Consider the following 13,472-nt stretch of genomic DNA (forward strand, 5'->3'; position numbering starts at 1 on the left):
TAAACGTTGATGGGTCAAGTTATAGTTTAACTCCATCAAAAACCTTTCTAAACTTTCCCAACCCAATCGGATAATAAAATCTTTCTTAAGTATGCCCAAGGCTAATTCGCCACCACTCCAGCAAACTATCCCAGTCTCTTCCAAGAAACTAACAAGAGACCACAGAGTGCAAGTAATCATCAAAAGCTGAACCACCAAGAACTCAGTCCACTCTAAGGACTGCTGATGGCACATGCAGGTCTGCTCTACCACCACGGGCTGTTCTCCCATAGAGTAATAGTGATATAACATATAACTGCTTTTTCATTTAGCAATTTAGTTTCATACTCAGAAAAAAATAAATATTACTCTATTACTTTCTCAAAAAAAAAGGCAGTAAGAATTCTTCAACTGAATTTGTCTGCATTTTATAGTAATAACAAAAAATAAGTTAAAAAGGTGATCTATTGAGGGTGAGTTTTGCAGAGATCTGCTCAACCAGGGAACCACTAATATGAGATCTAATCTGAAACCACCCCAAGGTCTCTGGCATAAACTTTATTCAGCATTTCTGTTCCTAATTGAGGATTATATCACTGAGTCCAAGGGTAGCTGACAAGGCTAATGGAAACCTGCTATTTATTCCACTTCCAGTATGTGGGAAAACATTTTCTGGCCATCTGTTACTGTTACAGAGCACAGAAGCTAAGATGAAATCGAGTTGGAAAAACAGATTTTGATCAGGTTTCATTTCTGCCAAAGGACTGCAATCTGCCAGAGACAACAGAGAAAGGCTCTCAGACATTGTGAAAATGTACAAAGTTGAGAAGTGAGAATTCTTAGATTTGCAGGTTCACGGAATTTCTAGGAAAGGTCTTTCTCTTTAGTCTACATTTATAATTTGCAGATGGTTGTAAAGTTAAATGACTTGCCCAAGAATCACAGCTAGCCAGTGGTAAAGCTGGGACTAAGTAAATGGCAGAAATGAGACTTAACCCAGCATTCATTCAAATCCTGTCCGGCTGTCATGGCTCAGTGGTTGAGCATAGACTTACGAACTATGAGGTCACGGTTTGATTCTTGGTCAGGGCATATGCCTGGATTGCAGGCTCGATCCCAAGTGTGGGGCGTGCAGGAGGCAGACAATCAATGTTTCTCTCTCATCATTGATGTTTCTATCTCTCTCTCCCTCTTCCTTCCTCTCTGAAATCAATAAAAATATATAAAAAATACAAAATTAAAAAAAAACTTCTGCATGGCCCTGGCCAGTGTGGCTTAGTTGGTTGAGCATCCTCCTGTGAACCGAAAGGTCACTGGTTCGATTTCCAGTCAGGGCACATGTCCAGGTTGCGGCTCGATTCCATGCAAAAGGCAGGTGATCTCTCACATTGAGGTCTCTCTCTCTCTCCTTCTACCTTCCTTTCTCTCTAAAATCAATTTTTTAAAATATTTTTTAAAACTATTATTTAAAAAAAAGTAAAAAACTTCTGCATGAACAGATATCTGACTTTCTTAGGATAAAATTATTTCCCTATGGATTTTTGTTTGTTGCTTAAAATGTTGGGTTTTTTAAGTGGTTTTGTCTTTTTGAGGTGCAATTTATGTTCAGTGACTTATTTCTGAACTTTCCATTTTGTTCTACTAATCTATTTACCTTATACCATTACCACACTATATTACTGTAATTTCATTTTAAGTCTTGAAAGTAGTATAAATCCTCTCATTTTTTCAAGATTATTTTGTCCATTCTAGATCCTTTTCATTTTCATAAACTTTTAAATCAGGCTGCTAATTTGTCAGAAGAAGAAGAAAAAGCACCTGCTGAAATTCTGATTGGAACTGCATTGACTCTGTAACTGGATTTGAAGATTTACATATACATTAACAAAAATCAGTAAATGGTATACATTTAAGACATGGCATATTTAAGTCTTCTTTAACTCCTCCCAGCAATGTCTTGTAGTTTTAGCATACATATTTTCTTAAATTTATTTCTATATATTTTATACTTTTGACACTATTTGTAAAGGAAATTTGATTTTTCTAGTGTGTTCTGCTAAAACATAGCTGTAAAAGTGGTATTTCTATATTGACCTTGTATCCTGCAATCTTATTCAATTCAGTTATTCACTCTAGTAGTTGTTTTGTAGATTCTTCAGGATTTTGAATATAAACAATTATGTTATCTGAGATGTGGTTGGAGGGAAGCATCTGGTGAGTAGAACGAAAAGGTATTCATTTTCTTTATGACAACTGATATTTGTATTTTGATCTCATATTCTGCAACCTTGCTAAACTTATTAGTTCTAATAACTTTTTAAAAAATAAGTCATTAGATTTTCAATATAGACATTCATTCATGTTGCCTATAACATCTTTGTCAGGATTTTGTTACCAGAATTATGATAGACTTATTAAACGAGTTTGGAGCCCTTCCCAATTTGGTTCAGTGGATAGGGCGTCAGCCCATGGACTGAAGGGTCCCAGGTTCGATTCTGGTCAAGGGCAACATACCTTGGTTGCAGCCTCCTCCCCAGCCTGGGCGCTGGTCAGGGCTCATGCAGGAGGCAACCAATCGATGTGTTTTTCTCATATCGATGGTCCTCTCTGTCTTTCCCTCCCTCTCTTCCTCTCCCTAAAAATCAATGGCAAAATATCCTCGGGTGAGGATGAATAGAGCGTCGGCCTGTGGACTGAAGGTTGCCGGGTTCAATTCTGGGCACATCCCCAGTAGGGAGTGTGCAGGAGGCAGCTGACCGATGTTTCTCTCTCATTGATGTTTCTGACTCTCTATCCCTCTCCCTTACTCTCTGTAAAAAATCAATAAAATATATATATTTTTTAAAAAGGTTAAAGACAAAGAGAAAACCCTAAAAGCAGCAAGAGAAAAGCAATTAGTTACCCACAAGGGAGCTCCCATAATACTGTCAGTTGATTTCCCAACAGAAACTTTGCAGGCCAGAAAGGAGCGGCAAGAAATAGTCAAAGTGATGAAAAGCAAGGACCTACAGCCAAGATTACTCTACCCAACAAAGCTATCATTTAGAACCTATGGACAGATAAAGAGCTTCCTAGACAAGAAAAAGCTAAAGGAGTTCATCACCACCAAACCAGTATTAAATGAAATGTTGAAGGGTATTCTTTAAGAAGAAAAAAAAATATGAATAAAATGGCAATAAATACATATTTTAAAACAAATGAATCTAAAAATCAAAATAAACGAACAAGCAGAACAGAAACAGACTCAGATACAGAGAACATTTTGATGGTTGCCCGATGGGAAGGGGGTTAGTGGGATGAGTGAAAAAGGTGAAGGGATTTAGAAGTACAAATCGGTAGTTACAGAATAGTTATGGGGATGTAAAGTACAACATAGGGAATATAGTCAATATTATTCTGATAAACTATGTATGGTGTCAAATGGGCGTGAGATTTACCAGGATGAGCACTTAGTAAGTTATATAATGTCTAATCACTGGGGTATACTCCTGAATATAACATAATATTGTATGTTAACTGTAATTGAAAAAAAAGATTTTTTTAAAAAATATATTTTATTGATTTTTTACAGAGAAGAAGGGAGAGGGATAGAGAGTTAGAAACATCAATGAGAGAGATCGATCAGCTGCCTCCTGCACGCCCCCCATTGGGGATGTGCTCGCAACCAAGGTACATGCCCTTAACCGGAATCGAACCTGGGACCCCTCAGTCCGCAGGCCGATGCTCTATCCACTGAGCTAAACCGGTTAGGGCTGAAAAAAAGATTTTTAAAAAAACAAGCAAGCAGGGTCGGGCCTGGTTAGTACTTGGATGGGAGACCGCCTAGGAATACCGGGTGCTGTAGGCTTAAAAAACAAACAAACAACAACAACAAAAAAAAACAACAAGCCACCTGGCTCAAGAATTTAACTACACTTTTACCCTCTACTTTTCAACAAAGTTAACAAAGGTATAGAGGTTTAGAGAAGTTCCTGTTGCCTAAGGTCCAGGTCAATGGCAACAGAGACCAAACTGAGCCTTATATCCAGATCCCTTAGCATAGCTCATAGGCCTCTATTATCTGGCCTATCTCTCCAATACTGTTTCTCGCTGTGCTTTACCCTCAAACTCTACAGTCCAGTGACCCAAAACCATATGCAGTCTCATAACCTCTCAAATCAGTACGATCTTCCTCTGCCTGGAAGGAAGAAAGGAATAAACACTTCTCTTAGAAAAGGAAAATGTATGTTTTCCGCTCTGCCTGGGAAAGCACTAGACAGACGATTAGAGGCAGCCAACTTGAATGAATTTAGCCCACCCTGATCTGGATTTTCTACATATTGGAATTCCCCAACTTTCAAATGACTCATACATATCACAAACAGCTGCCCAGACCCTATCCCATGCCCACTATCACTGCAACAGAAATCATTTTGGAAAATCAAAAACAAACTAGGAACTTCCAGAGTACCTGTGGATTCAGAAGCTATGAAAACAAAAGTAGCTTAGGTGAGCTGGCCATGTAGGACTTATTCTGAATTAGAGTTGGTCTAATTAGAATAGCATTCCTGCTCCAAAATATGTACTCTACTGTCCTCCCTTGACTTAGCTAAAATCCTATATCCTAAAGAACTGGGAATTTTGGTGAGAAAGTGAGATGAGCAGAGCATGTCCACCTGGTTGGGAGAGGGGGTATGGTAGCAGGTGGGTGAAGGTAGAATCAGCACAATGGGGTACACGTGAACAGGGGATTAGTAAGTAAAAAAGAGACATAAAGGAGAGAAAAGAGAGTGTATCAAGAGCAAACTTCAGCTGTTTCAGAATTTAGTCTAAGTCAGTGGCTCTCAACCCAAACAGATTCAATTCCAGGAATGGTATTGCCAAGAATTACATTTTCTAAAATGGTGACAAACACTTGGGAAAGTTCAAAACAATCTTCCCCCAGTTTCAGACCTGGAATTCACTGTAGTTTAAAGTTGTGCCAATACTTCGTGTTTATATGCAAAATAGTTGGATTCTAGGTTTATATAATCTAAACAGGTAATTCACCCACATAAACATCAACAACATTCCAAAGTCAAAAAAGACAAATGATAATGCTTCTTTGCGTGAAATTATTCTGGGCACTGCATGACATCAGCATATCCCAGCTGCTCATGAAATGCTGGTTACATCCCTCAATCACAACCCAAAAAGTTCTTGAAGAGATATAATGATCTCGATGATCTAAAAGGTCTTACTCCAAGAAATAGGAAAGAAAAAACTTTTCCTTCTCCTACTTCATCTTTCCTCCTACTTCAGATAGTCCCTAACAACCAAGACCCCCCATCTAGTGAGCTTATACCACATATGGCTTTTTTGGGCTATTTCGGGACCCTATTCAACATTATAACACTATTAGAGGCCCAGTGCATGAATTCGTGCACCAGTGGAGTTCCTCGGCCTGGCCTGCAGAATCGGGCCAAAACTGGCTCTCTGACATACTCCGAGGAGTCCCGGATTGCAAGAAGATGCAGGCCAGGCCGAGGGACCCCACCAGTACATGATTGGGGCCGGGGAGGGACACAGAAGGTTGGCCAGCTGGAGAGGGACCGCAGGAGGGCACCAGGGCATGTCCGGCCCGTCTCACTCAGTCCCAATTGGCCAGACCCCAAGCAACAAGCTAACCTACAAGTTGGAGTGTCTGCCCTCTGGTGGTGAGTGCACATCATAGCGAGCGGTTGAGCAGCCTTAGCATATTATTAGCATATTATTAGCTTTGATTGGTTTAACAGCCAACTAGACAACCAGACACTTAGCATATTAGACTTTTATTATATAGGATTTCTACTGGACTATACACTCCAAATTTCAAACTTAGAAATAAAGTTTGAGAGCATAAACTTCCGTAAGTCAGAGACTTAAATATACTGGCCTCTCACCATCAATGTTCTAATTTTTCAAGTGATGAGATAGATGAGATCCAAGCTACATATGACCAATGTACTATAAAGAATGATAGTACATGTAAAATAACAATTGCTATAGGCAAGTAAAACAAATACTTTATAATAAATCAAGTCCTTGTTTTTATGGCAAGAAGGTAAAAACTAATTAATAATACACTAACATATATTATTTTAAACATTAGATTTCCCTTTTACTATTGATATTGAGTCTATTGCTTATAAATACTGGAAAGTGTTCTTAGTATCTACAATCATCACCAGTAGCAAGTACTTGCCTCATCACACAAATATAAAAGATCCCTTAATGATATAGGGTGAGTTGGATTTCATTGCCCGTAAGACCTCCTCACCCACTCATCCCTGTACTTCTCAAGTCTAAGGTTCCCTGAGTTCCTGCACCCACTTCACCCACTCAAAGCATCCTCAAATTCTCTGGTTTTCGAAGCAGCCAAGGGACACAATCCCTGCCATCGTGGAGGATGCACTCCAGTGGCTGTAGAGAACTGAGCTGTGTTAAAAAGAAATTTTTTCAGTGATTAATGTTATACTTAAGATTATTACTCAAGCAGATTCTATATTAGGTGAGGGTAACTAAATGACTTCTATTTTCTGTTCACTCTAAGAATACAGTATATAATTGTGCTATCTTCTTAAACTCTCTAAATAAATATATCCTCTAAGGACCCAACCTACTGTATACATTTCAACTATTTCACCTATGCTGAGGTCTGAAGGGTCCCGGGTTCAATTCCGGTCAAGGGCACATGCCTGGGTTTCAGGCTGGATCCCCAGTGTGCAGGAGGCAGCTGATTAATGATTCTCTCTCATCACTGATGTTTCTATCTCTCTCTCCCTCGCCCTTCCTCTCTGAAATCAATAAAAACATATTACTAAAAAAAAAAGTACTAACGAGTGGAGGCACTGATCAGGAACTAAGAGGGCTGAGCGCACAGTCAGGCTCTCTTATTCTCCATAAGGATTCTGAAATTTTCTATGCCTCTGAATTTCACCTAATGTTTGTATTTTCAAAATACCTACCATGTTTATCAGCTATGTCTCTGACACTCAAGGTCATTATTTCCTGCAACTATTTGGAGTAAATAATTAAGACTTCTAATTGGTTTCTAAAATAGCCAGTCAGGTGGGTTGCTGTGATTCACACTGTGGTTAGTGTTCCTAACTTCTCTGGCCATGTTATAATAGCTACTCTTTATTAAACCCTATTTACATGCTAGGTACTACAATAAATACTTTATCCCCAATCCTCAAAAAAATCTGCTGGGTACGTAGTCTTCTTCCTTATTCTCATCTTTTACAGATAAGAACACTAAGGCTCAGAAAGGCTGCCCTTTTCATTAAAGTGGCAGAGCTGGAAGGTGAATCTGACTTGTTTGGCTCCAGAGTCCTTGCTCTTTCCATGAACTATAGTCCCCTGACTTACTTCACAATCATATTTCCTCTTACTTGGGTAATAGAAGGTCATTAGCTAAGGTCATTAGCTAAAACAAGAAAAATCTAATTTAGTGAAAAATCAATTTGGATATTTTTTAAATGATTACTTTTGTTTCTAAGTGAAGGTCTTCTCCTGGGTCTATTTAAATGAATACTGTGCATTGAAGCTACTTGTATTACATAGCAATCACCCAAACCATAGGTTAAAGCCCTTAAAAGACATTTATATTTCTTCCCTGCTGAATCCCCAGTGCCCAGGTCAGAGCCTTGTCTAGAGTAGACACTTAACAAAAATATTTTAAATACCACTTCCCTCAAATCTTGTTTACCAAAATACTCTACTAATACGGAAGATGCATTCCAACAAGACACTTTAATATCTGAAACTTTGTGACTAAAATTAAACATACTCTGGAAGTCACTGGGATATCTTTCCTGCTATCAGACACTTCCCTCCAGTCAAGTGGCACTGTCATCAGCAGCAGCAAGTCATTATTAAACGCCTACAAATGTTTACTTAGCCTAGTAACTCAGTCTCTCTCAGGTTTGGCAAGCCACAGCAGCTAGCTCCCCTCCAGGCAGGCCAGCCTCCGCAGGTGCAGCAGAGACCTCAGAGGCACAAATGTCACACATGCTTCGCCAGTTATTCCAAGTCAAACAGATACAAAGGCCCCAGGAGTGTGACCTTTCCTTCAACCAGGCAAATGTCCCAGACCTCTTCCTGCAGCCCTGAAACTGCAGCCCTGCCTGAATGATTTCCTCCTTCTACTCCATCAACCACCCAATCCTGAGGAGACCAGCCATTTCTCCCAATGTCTGCCATATCTATTCCTACTTCATCTAAAAGAGGGAGTTTCTGTTCACTAAGGATTCACTGAATATGTTAGCATACACTATTAAATTTCCTCTTTAAAAACCCTGTCCTCCTAGGGATATGACGTACACAGACTATGTGTGTACTCCCGGGGAAAGTACTCCAGTAGGAAGCTGGGTTCCCTGGCACTACACCTCACCTCCCACTGCTCCTCTAGGCTGTTTCCTCAGCCGTAACATGAGAGGTTGAACCAGTCAGGGCTTATTCATCTGGGTACAAAGGCCTTGCGGGGTTCAGGCATGTGCTTTACGGGTTCATACCCCCCACCCGAGAACATATATATAAAAAAACTAACTTCACAAAAGTGGATTTTTCTGGAGAAGTCCAACTTATACTTGTCGCTGTCACACAAGCAGGGGCCCAAAAATTAACCATAGTTCATGCTTTATTGAGTACTCACTATGTGCAAGGCACTGTGCTAAGTCCTCACATATATTAATTCATGCAACCTTCACGATAACCTTTAAGTGAGATACTATTATTGTCCTCATTTTACAGTTGAATAGAGTAAACCAGGAAAGGCCTAGCCTCGGAAACACAATGTTTTGTTAGGTGAGATCATCTCTAAACTCTAAAATTCTGATTCTATGTTCATTCAAATTATCACTAGTCCTACTTTTATTTAAATCTTTACACAGAAACAACCGAATCCATGGAACATCCAGATGAAAACAGTACTACCTGAAAAGAATATATTAAGGGGTTTATCCTAGTAAAGGATCCAAAGGCACTTTCTAGCTCCAGCGGCCAATCTGCTTTTCCTTTTATCACGTGGTGGTTAAAAGGTGTATCTGAATCTAGTACTAATTAAAATCTAAAATCAAAGTAACAGTATATAAGTCAGAGTGCCAACCAGAAGAGGGGACGCGGTGGCAGCAAGAGTGTCCACATGCTGCTCACCAACACAGAGAGAAGACCAGGGAGGGCAGTCAGCGCAAGGCCGCTGTCCCGGCGGGACTGGCTCCTCCCCCTACTCCCACCTGAGAACCACGGGCCGCGGCCGTCACTCTCCACCTGGGGTACAAAGCTGGCGCAGGGTCTTCCCAAGCCCCGCTGGGAGTAAGGCGGGGACATTAAGCCCAAGCCCAGCCCCCAATCTTTGTGGACACCAGTTCTGACAACCCCCAACAGTAACACCGGGGTCGGCAGGTATCCAGTTACACCTGCGAACTGTACCGCCTGCCGCCCCGCTTCTGCCCACATTACTGAGGGACACAATGGTGCTTAAAAATGGCTCAAAGCAGAGGTGGACGCGGGCAGTTCTTTTCGCAGGCTGTCAAGAACCTCCACAGAGTCAAGGGAAGGCTACTGAAACTTTATGCCCAACTCCCTTGGCCTGTCCCCATTAGTCCGTGTAATGAGAAGAGAAGCAACGGAGGGAGCAGGGAGGTCAAAGGAGCGGCCCGGGTGCAGGGCTACCTTCTCCGAGGGTGATGCAACAGGGTCAGCCAGCCGACCCGGAGGAGGAGCTGGGCGCCCCGGGAAGGAGAAAACCTGCGTTGGAGTTCGAAATCTGGGCGGAAAGCGGGTCAGGGAGGACGGGGTGCGAGGGTTATTCAGAGCCGCCGGGGATGCAGGGTCTAGTCGGGAGCCGTCCGCGGAAGGAGAGCCGCTCGGAGGGCTCGGTGGGCGGGTACCCGGAGGGGGGAGGGAGGGGGCGAGGGAGGAAACACAGCCCGGGCGGGCAGGAAAGGGTGCAGTCGTGGGGGCCTCGGAGGGACGGTCACGTGCAAGGGAGGTCGGCGTGACCTGCTCGGCGGTGTGGGAGCCGAGGGAGGGGTAGCGGTCGGGGATCCGTGAGGGTCGGGGGACTGAGGGGCTGGTACGCTGCGGGGGACGCGGGGGTGCCGGGCGCCAGCGCCAGGGCCCAGGGCGACGGAAGAACAGAGTGGTGACAACGGTCGGGGCCAGCGGAGCGGGAAGATGACTGTCCAGCTCGAGCGGAGGCGGGGGGCGCCCGGAGTCCCGACTCGGGCTGAAGAGAGGGAGGCCGGCCCGTGGCGCGGCGTCCGGGAGGGGAGCCGAAGGGGGTTAGGAAGGGCCCGGGACCGCTGCGGGATGGCGCTCTCACCGGGACAGGTGCTTCAGGATCTGCTTCTTGATGATCCCGGCCATGCCGGAGCCGCGTCCCGCGTGGAAAGCAAGTGGGCGGTGTGGCCTCCTCAGCCGTGAAGAAGAAGCCCCTCACCTCGCCGCGGCGCGGGGACTGGATGCCGCTGCCATGGCGCTCTCCCGCCCCGGCCCGGGCGCTCTATCTCCGCCGCGATCCCACCCACCTGCGCGGTGCGGCGGGCGCCAGTTCTGAGCGACGCACAGATAGCGCACTGCCGGCCCGACTCCCGGCGGCCTGAGGCGCGCGTGGTCATAGGCGGGACGCGCGACGAGGGGCGGGGCGCGGCGGCGTGGGCGAGGCGCGTGGTCAGAGGCCGGGCGCGCGACGAGGGGCGGGGCGCGGCGGCGTGGGCGGGGCTCACAGCGGCGTGGGCGGGGCGCGGGAAGGGGCGGGGCGCGGCGGCTCCGCCCTCTCCCTCGGCTGGACCGCTAGCCTCTCAGCGGAAGGAGATCTGAACGGCTTCGCCTCTGAACTGCGAGTGGTTCACACTCCGGAAGTCGCCTTGAAGCCTCGGAGGAAAGCCTCGGTGTTTGTAATTTTTTGCAGAATTCGCTAGATAATGGCACAGTTCCAGGTCCACTTGTCATTCATTTCCTTCACACATTCACTCATTATTTGTAGAACAACAACTAACTCCACTCCAGGAATCAGGGTGGGAAATGAAAAGTAGTTGCAGGGACCTCACAGGTCCATAGCATCACGGGGTCTGCTGCTTCGGACCAAAAAACAGAGGGGCGCCTAGTCATCTTCGTTATGCCCCTCTTAGCCTCCACCCGGTTAACCAGAGTTTACCCAATACTCAGGTACACCCCTCCCAAAAGAAAACAAGACAGCTTGTAATTCTAAAAAGTACCAACGACATTCCATTCGAGAACAAGTTATTTGTTTTGCATAGAAGGAAACTGAGGCCCAGGGAAATAGTTGAAAGAACTTGCTCAAGGTCACAACTAAGACTCAGGACCAGAAACCAAGTCTTCTCTCAGTCCAGTGCTATTTTTCACTCTGCTTCATGCGCATACTTAAAAAGTATAACCCATATACCAGGGACATCTGTAGACCCAATGGCAAAGGCGGGAAGGTGGCAGTGTTCTAGACGTTAAACCTTCAAGCAAAAACCTGATCAAAATAGTACTCTCACTCAGACAACAGCCTTATGGTTAATCTGGCCACCAGTTAATTTTAAATGTATTCACTTTTGTGAATAGCTGATGCATACACATAATTAAAAAATCAAGATAAATTTTCCTCTCCTTCAGCCATTCAGTTCTCCCCAAAACATTTGTTACCTAATTCCAGAGATAGTCTAAGCATGGTCAACAATGGTACAAATGTGAAACTTTAAAAATAAATAATCAGCCTGGCCAGTGTGGCTCAGTGATTGAGTGTCGACCTATGAACCAAGAGGTCAGGGTTCCATTCCAGGACAGGGCACATGCCCGGGTTGTGTGCTCAATCCCCAGTGTGGGGCATTGTGGGGAAGCATGAAACTTGGTTGGGAAGTTTGTAAGGAGGACATTCTGAGAAAAGGGAAGTGTGAAGAAGGCCACCTGCCCTGTTTATCGGAATTCCAACTTAGGGACGTGCCGAAGGCAGTCCCCTAATTATTCCTTGACCTTTCCAAATAAGTCTGCATGAGCAGACCTCCGGGTGTTTACTGCAATCCTTGTGCTTAATCTTTAGGTGTCCTTGCTTAAAAGACACTACAAACACATGTGTCCTCCCAAGATTACTTACCCTGCTGATTGTATCTAAAAGAAACTTTATCTCAAACTGCTGCTACAATAAAAGCCTAAGGAGGCAGGCAATTGAGGCTGCCTGGTTCCGTTAGCCAGGCTGTCCCTTAGCCCTCTCTTTCACAGCAAACGTCGTGTCGGAGTAATCCATTCATCCATCGCTCAGGATCCACTGACCAGCCCCAGCAGGGCGTGCAGGAGGCAGCCGATCAATGATTCTCTCTCATGGTTGATGTTTCTATCTCTCTCCCTCTCCCTTCCTCTCTGAAATCAATAAAAATATACTTTTAGCCAAAACCGGTTTGGCTCGGTGGATAGTGTCGGCCTGTGGACTGAAGGTCCCAGGTTCTATTCCGGTCAAGGGCATATACCTTGGTTGCAGGCACATCCCCAGTAGGAGGTGTGCAGGAGGCAGCTGGTCAATGTTTCTCTCTCATCGATGTTTCTAACTCTCTATCCCTCTCCCTTCCTCTCTGTAAAAAATCAATAAAAATATATTTTAAAAATATACACTTTTAAAAAACAATAATCAACATACTTCATGCATGCCTATGCCTGTCTCTTGGTCATAGCAAACTCAATTTTCCCCAAAAGCACCTGCAAAATTACCTTTTTAAAGGGAACCAAATCATCCTCAGCTTAAGTGCTCTATGACCCAATCCTCTCCAACAGGACTGCATAGTCTATCATTATTTGTTCCTCTGCCCACCTCTCATCAGAATACATACCAATAGATCCTATGGAAGGGGTTTCTTGCCAGGATTATTGACCATATCACTCCTTCCCAATTCCACTGTCAGCTGCAGGGGCCTCAGGACAATTACTTGCACTTCAAGCTTCTTTTCTTAGAGCACCCCATCAGCTGATTTAGACATCTGATATTAGCTATGTAAAACAAAACCTGCCTCATACTCAGCAGCATCCTGTAGAACCACTCATCATGCCTGGTGAATGCGTTGTTCTTGTTGAAAGAAAAAATTCATGCTCTAAAAGAATCTGGCCTAAGGATCATTGAATAGGAGAGTTCATACTCTCATCAATAGTATAATTCATTTATCTTTCCCTGCAATACTAAGAATGCAAGGCATATAAAAAAAAGAGATTTAGGGGCAACCCATACCTTATTTTTAATTGTTTTATTGCTTAAAGTATTACAAAGAGTATTACATATGTCTCCTTTTTTTCCCTGCCCTTGACAATCCCCTGGCCTCCCCTACCCCCCAGTGTCGTATGTCCATTGGTTATGCTTATATGCATGCATACAAGTCCTTCGGTTGATCTCTTACCCTCCCCTCCTGCCCTCCCCGGCCTTCCTGCATACATTTTTTTTTAAGTTAAACATTTTAAAAATATATATATTTTTATTGATTTCTGAGAGGAAGGGAGGAGATAGA

At 43.9% G+C, this 13,472-nt stretch overlaps 1 protein-coding gene across 2 annotated transcripts in view; it reads right to left on the minus strand.

Annotated features, from left to right (window-relative positions):
- The window catches only part of BLTP3A (bridge-like lipid transfer protein family member 3A), a 60,409-nt gene extending 49,815 nt beyond the window's left edge, over positions 1-10,594 (minus strand). Inside the window, exon 1 of one of the 2 annotated variants that reach the window (XM_059701908.1) lies at positions 10,304-10,593. In XM_059701908.1, the coding sequence (XP_059557891.1) occupies positions 10,304-10,347 (44 nt within the window). In that variant the 5' untranslated portion in view covers positions 10,348-10,593. Of the gene's footprint in view, positions 1-10,303 lie in introns of both variants that reach the window. The other variant, XM_059701912.1, reaches the window with a different exon arrangement.
- Positions 10,595-13,472: the final 2,878 nt, after the last annotated feature.

Source organism: Myotis daubentonii, chromosome 6 (genome assembly GCF_963259705.1).
Source record: "Myotis daubentonii chromosome 6, mMyoDau2.1, whole genome shotgun sequence".
Lineage (NCBI taxonomy): Eukaryota > Metazoa > Chordata > Mammalia > Chiroptera > Vespertilionidae > Myotis > Myotis daubentonii.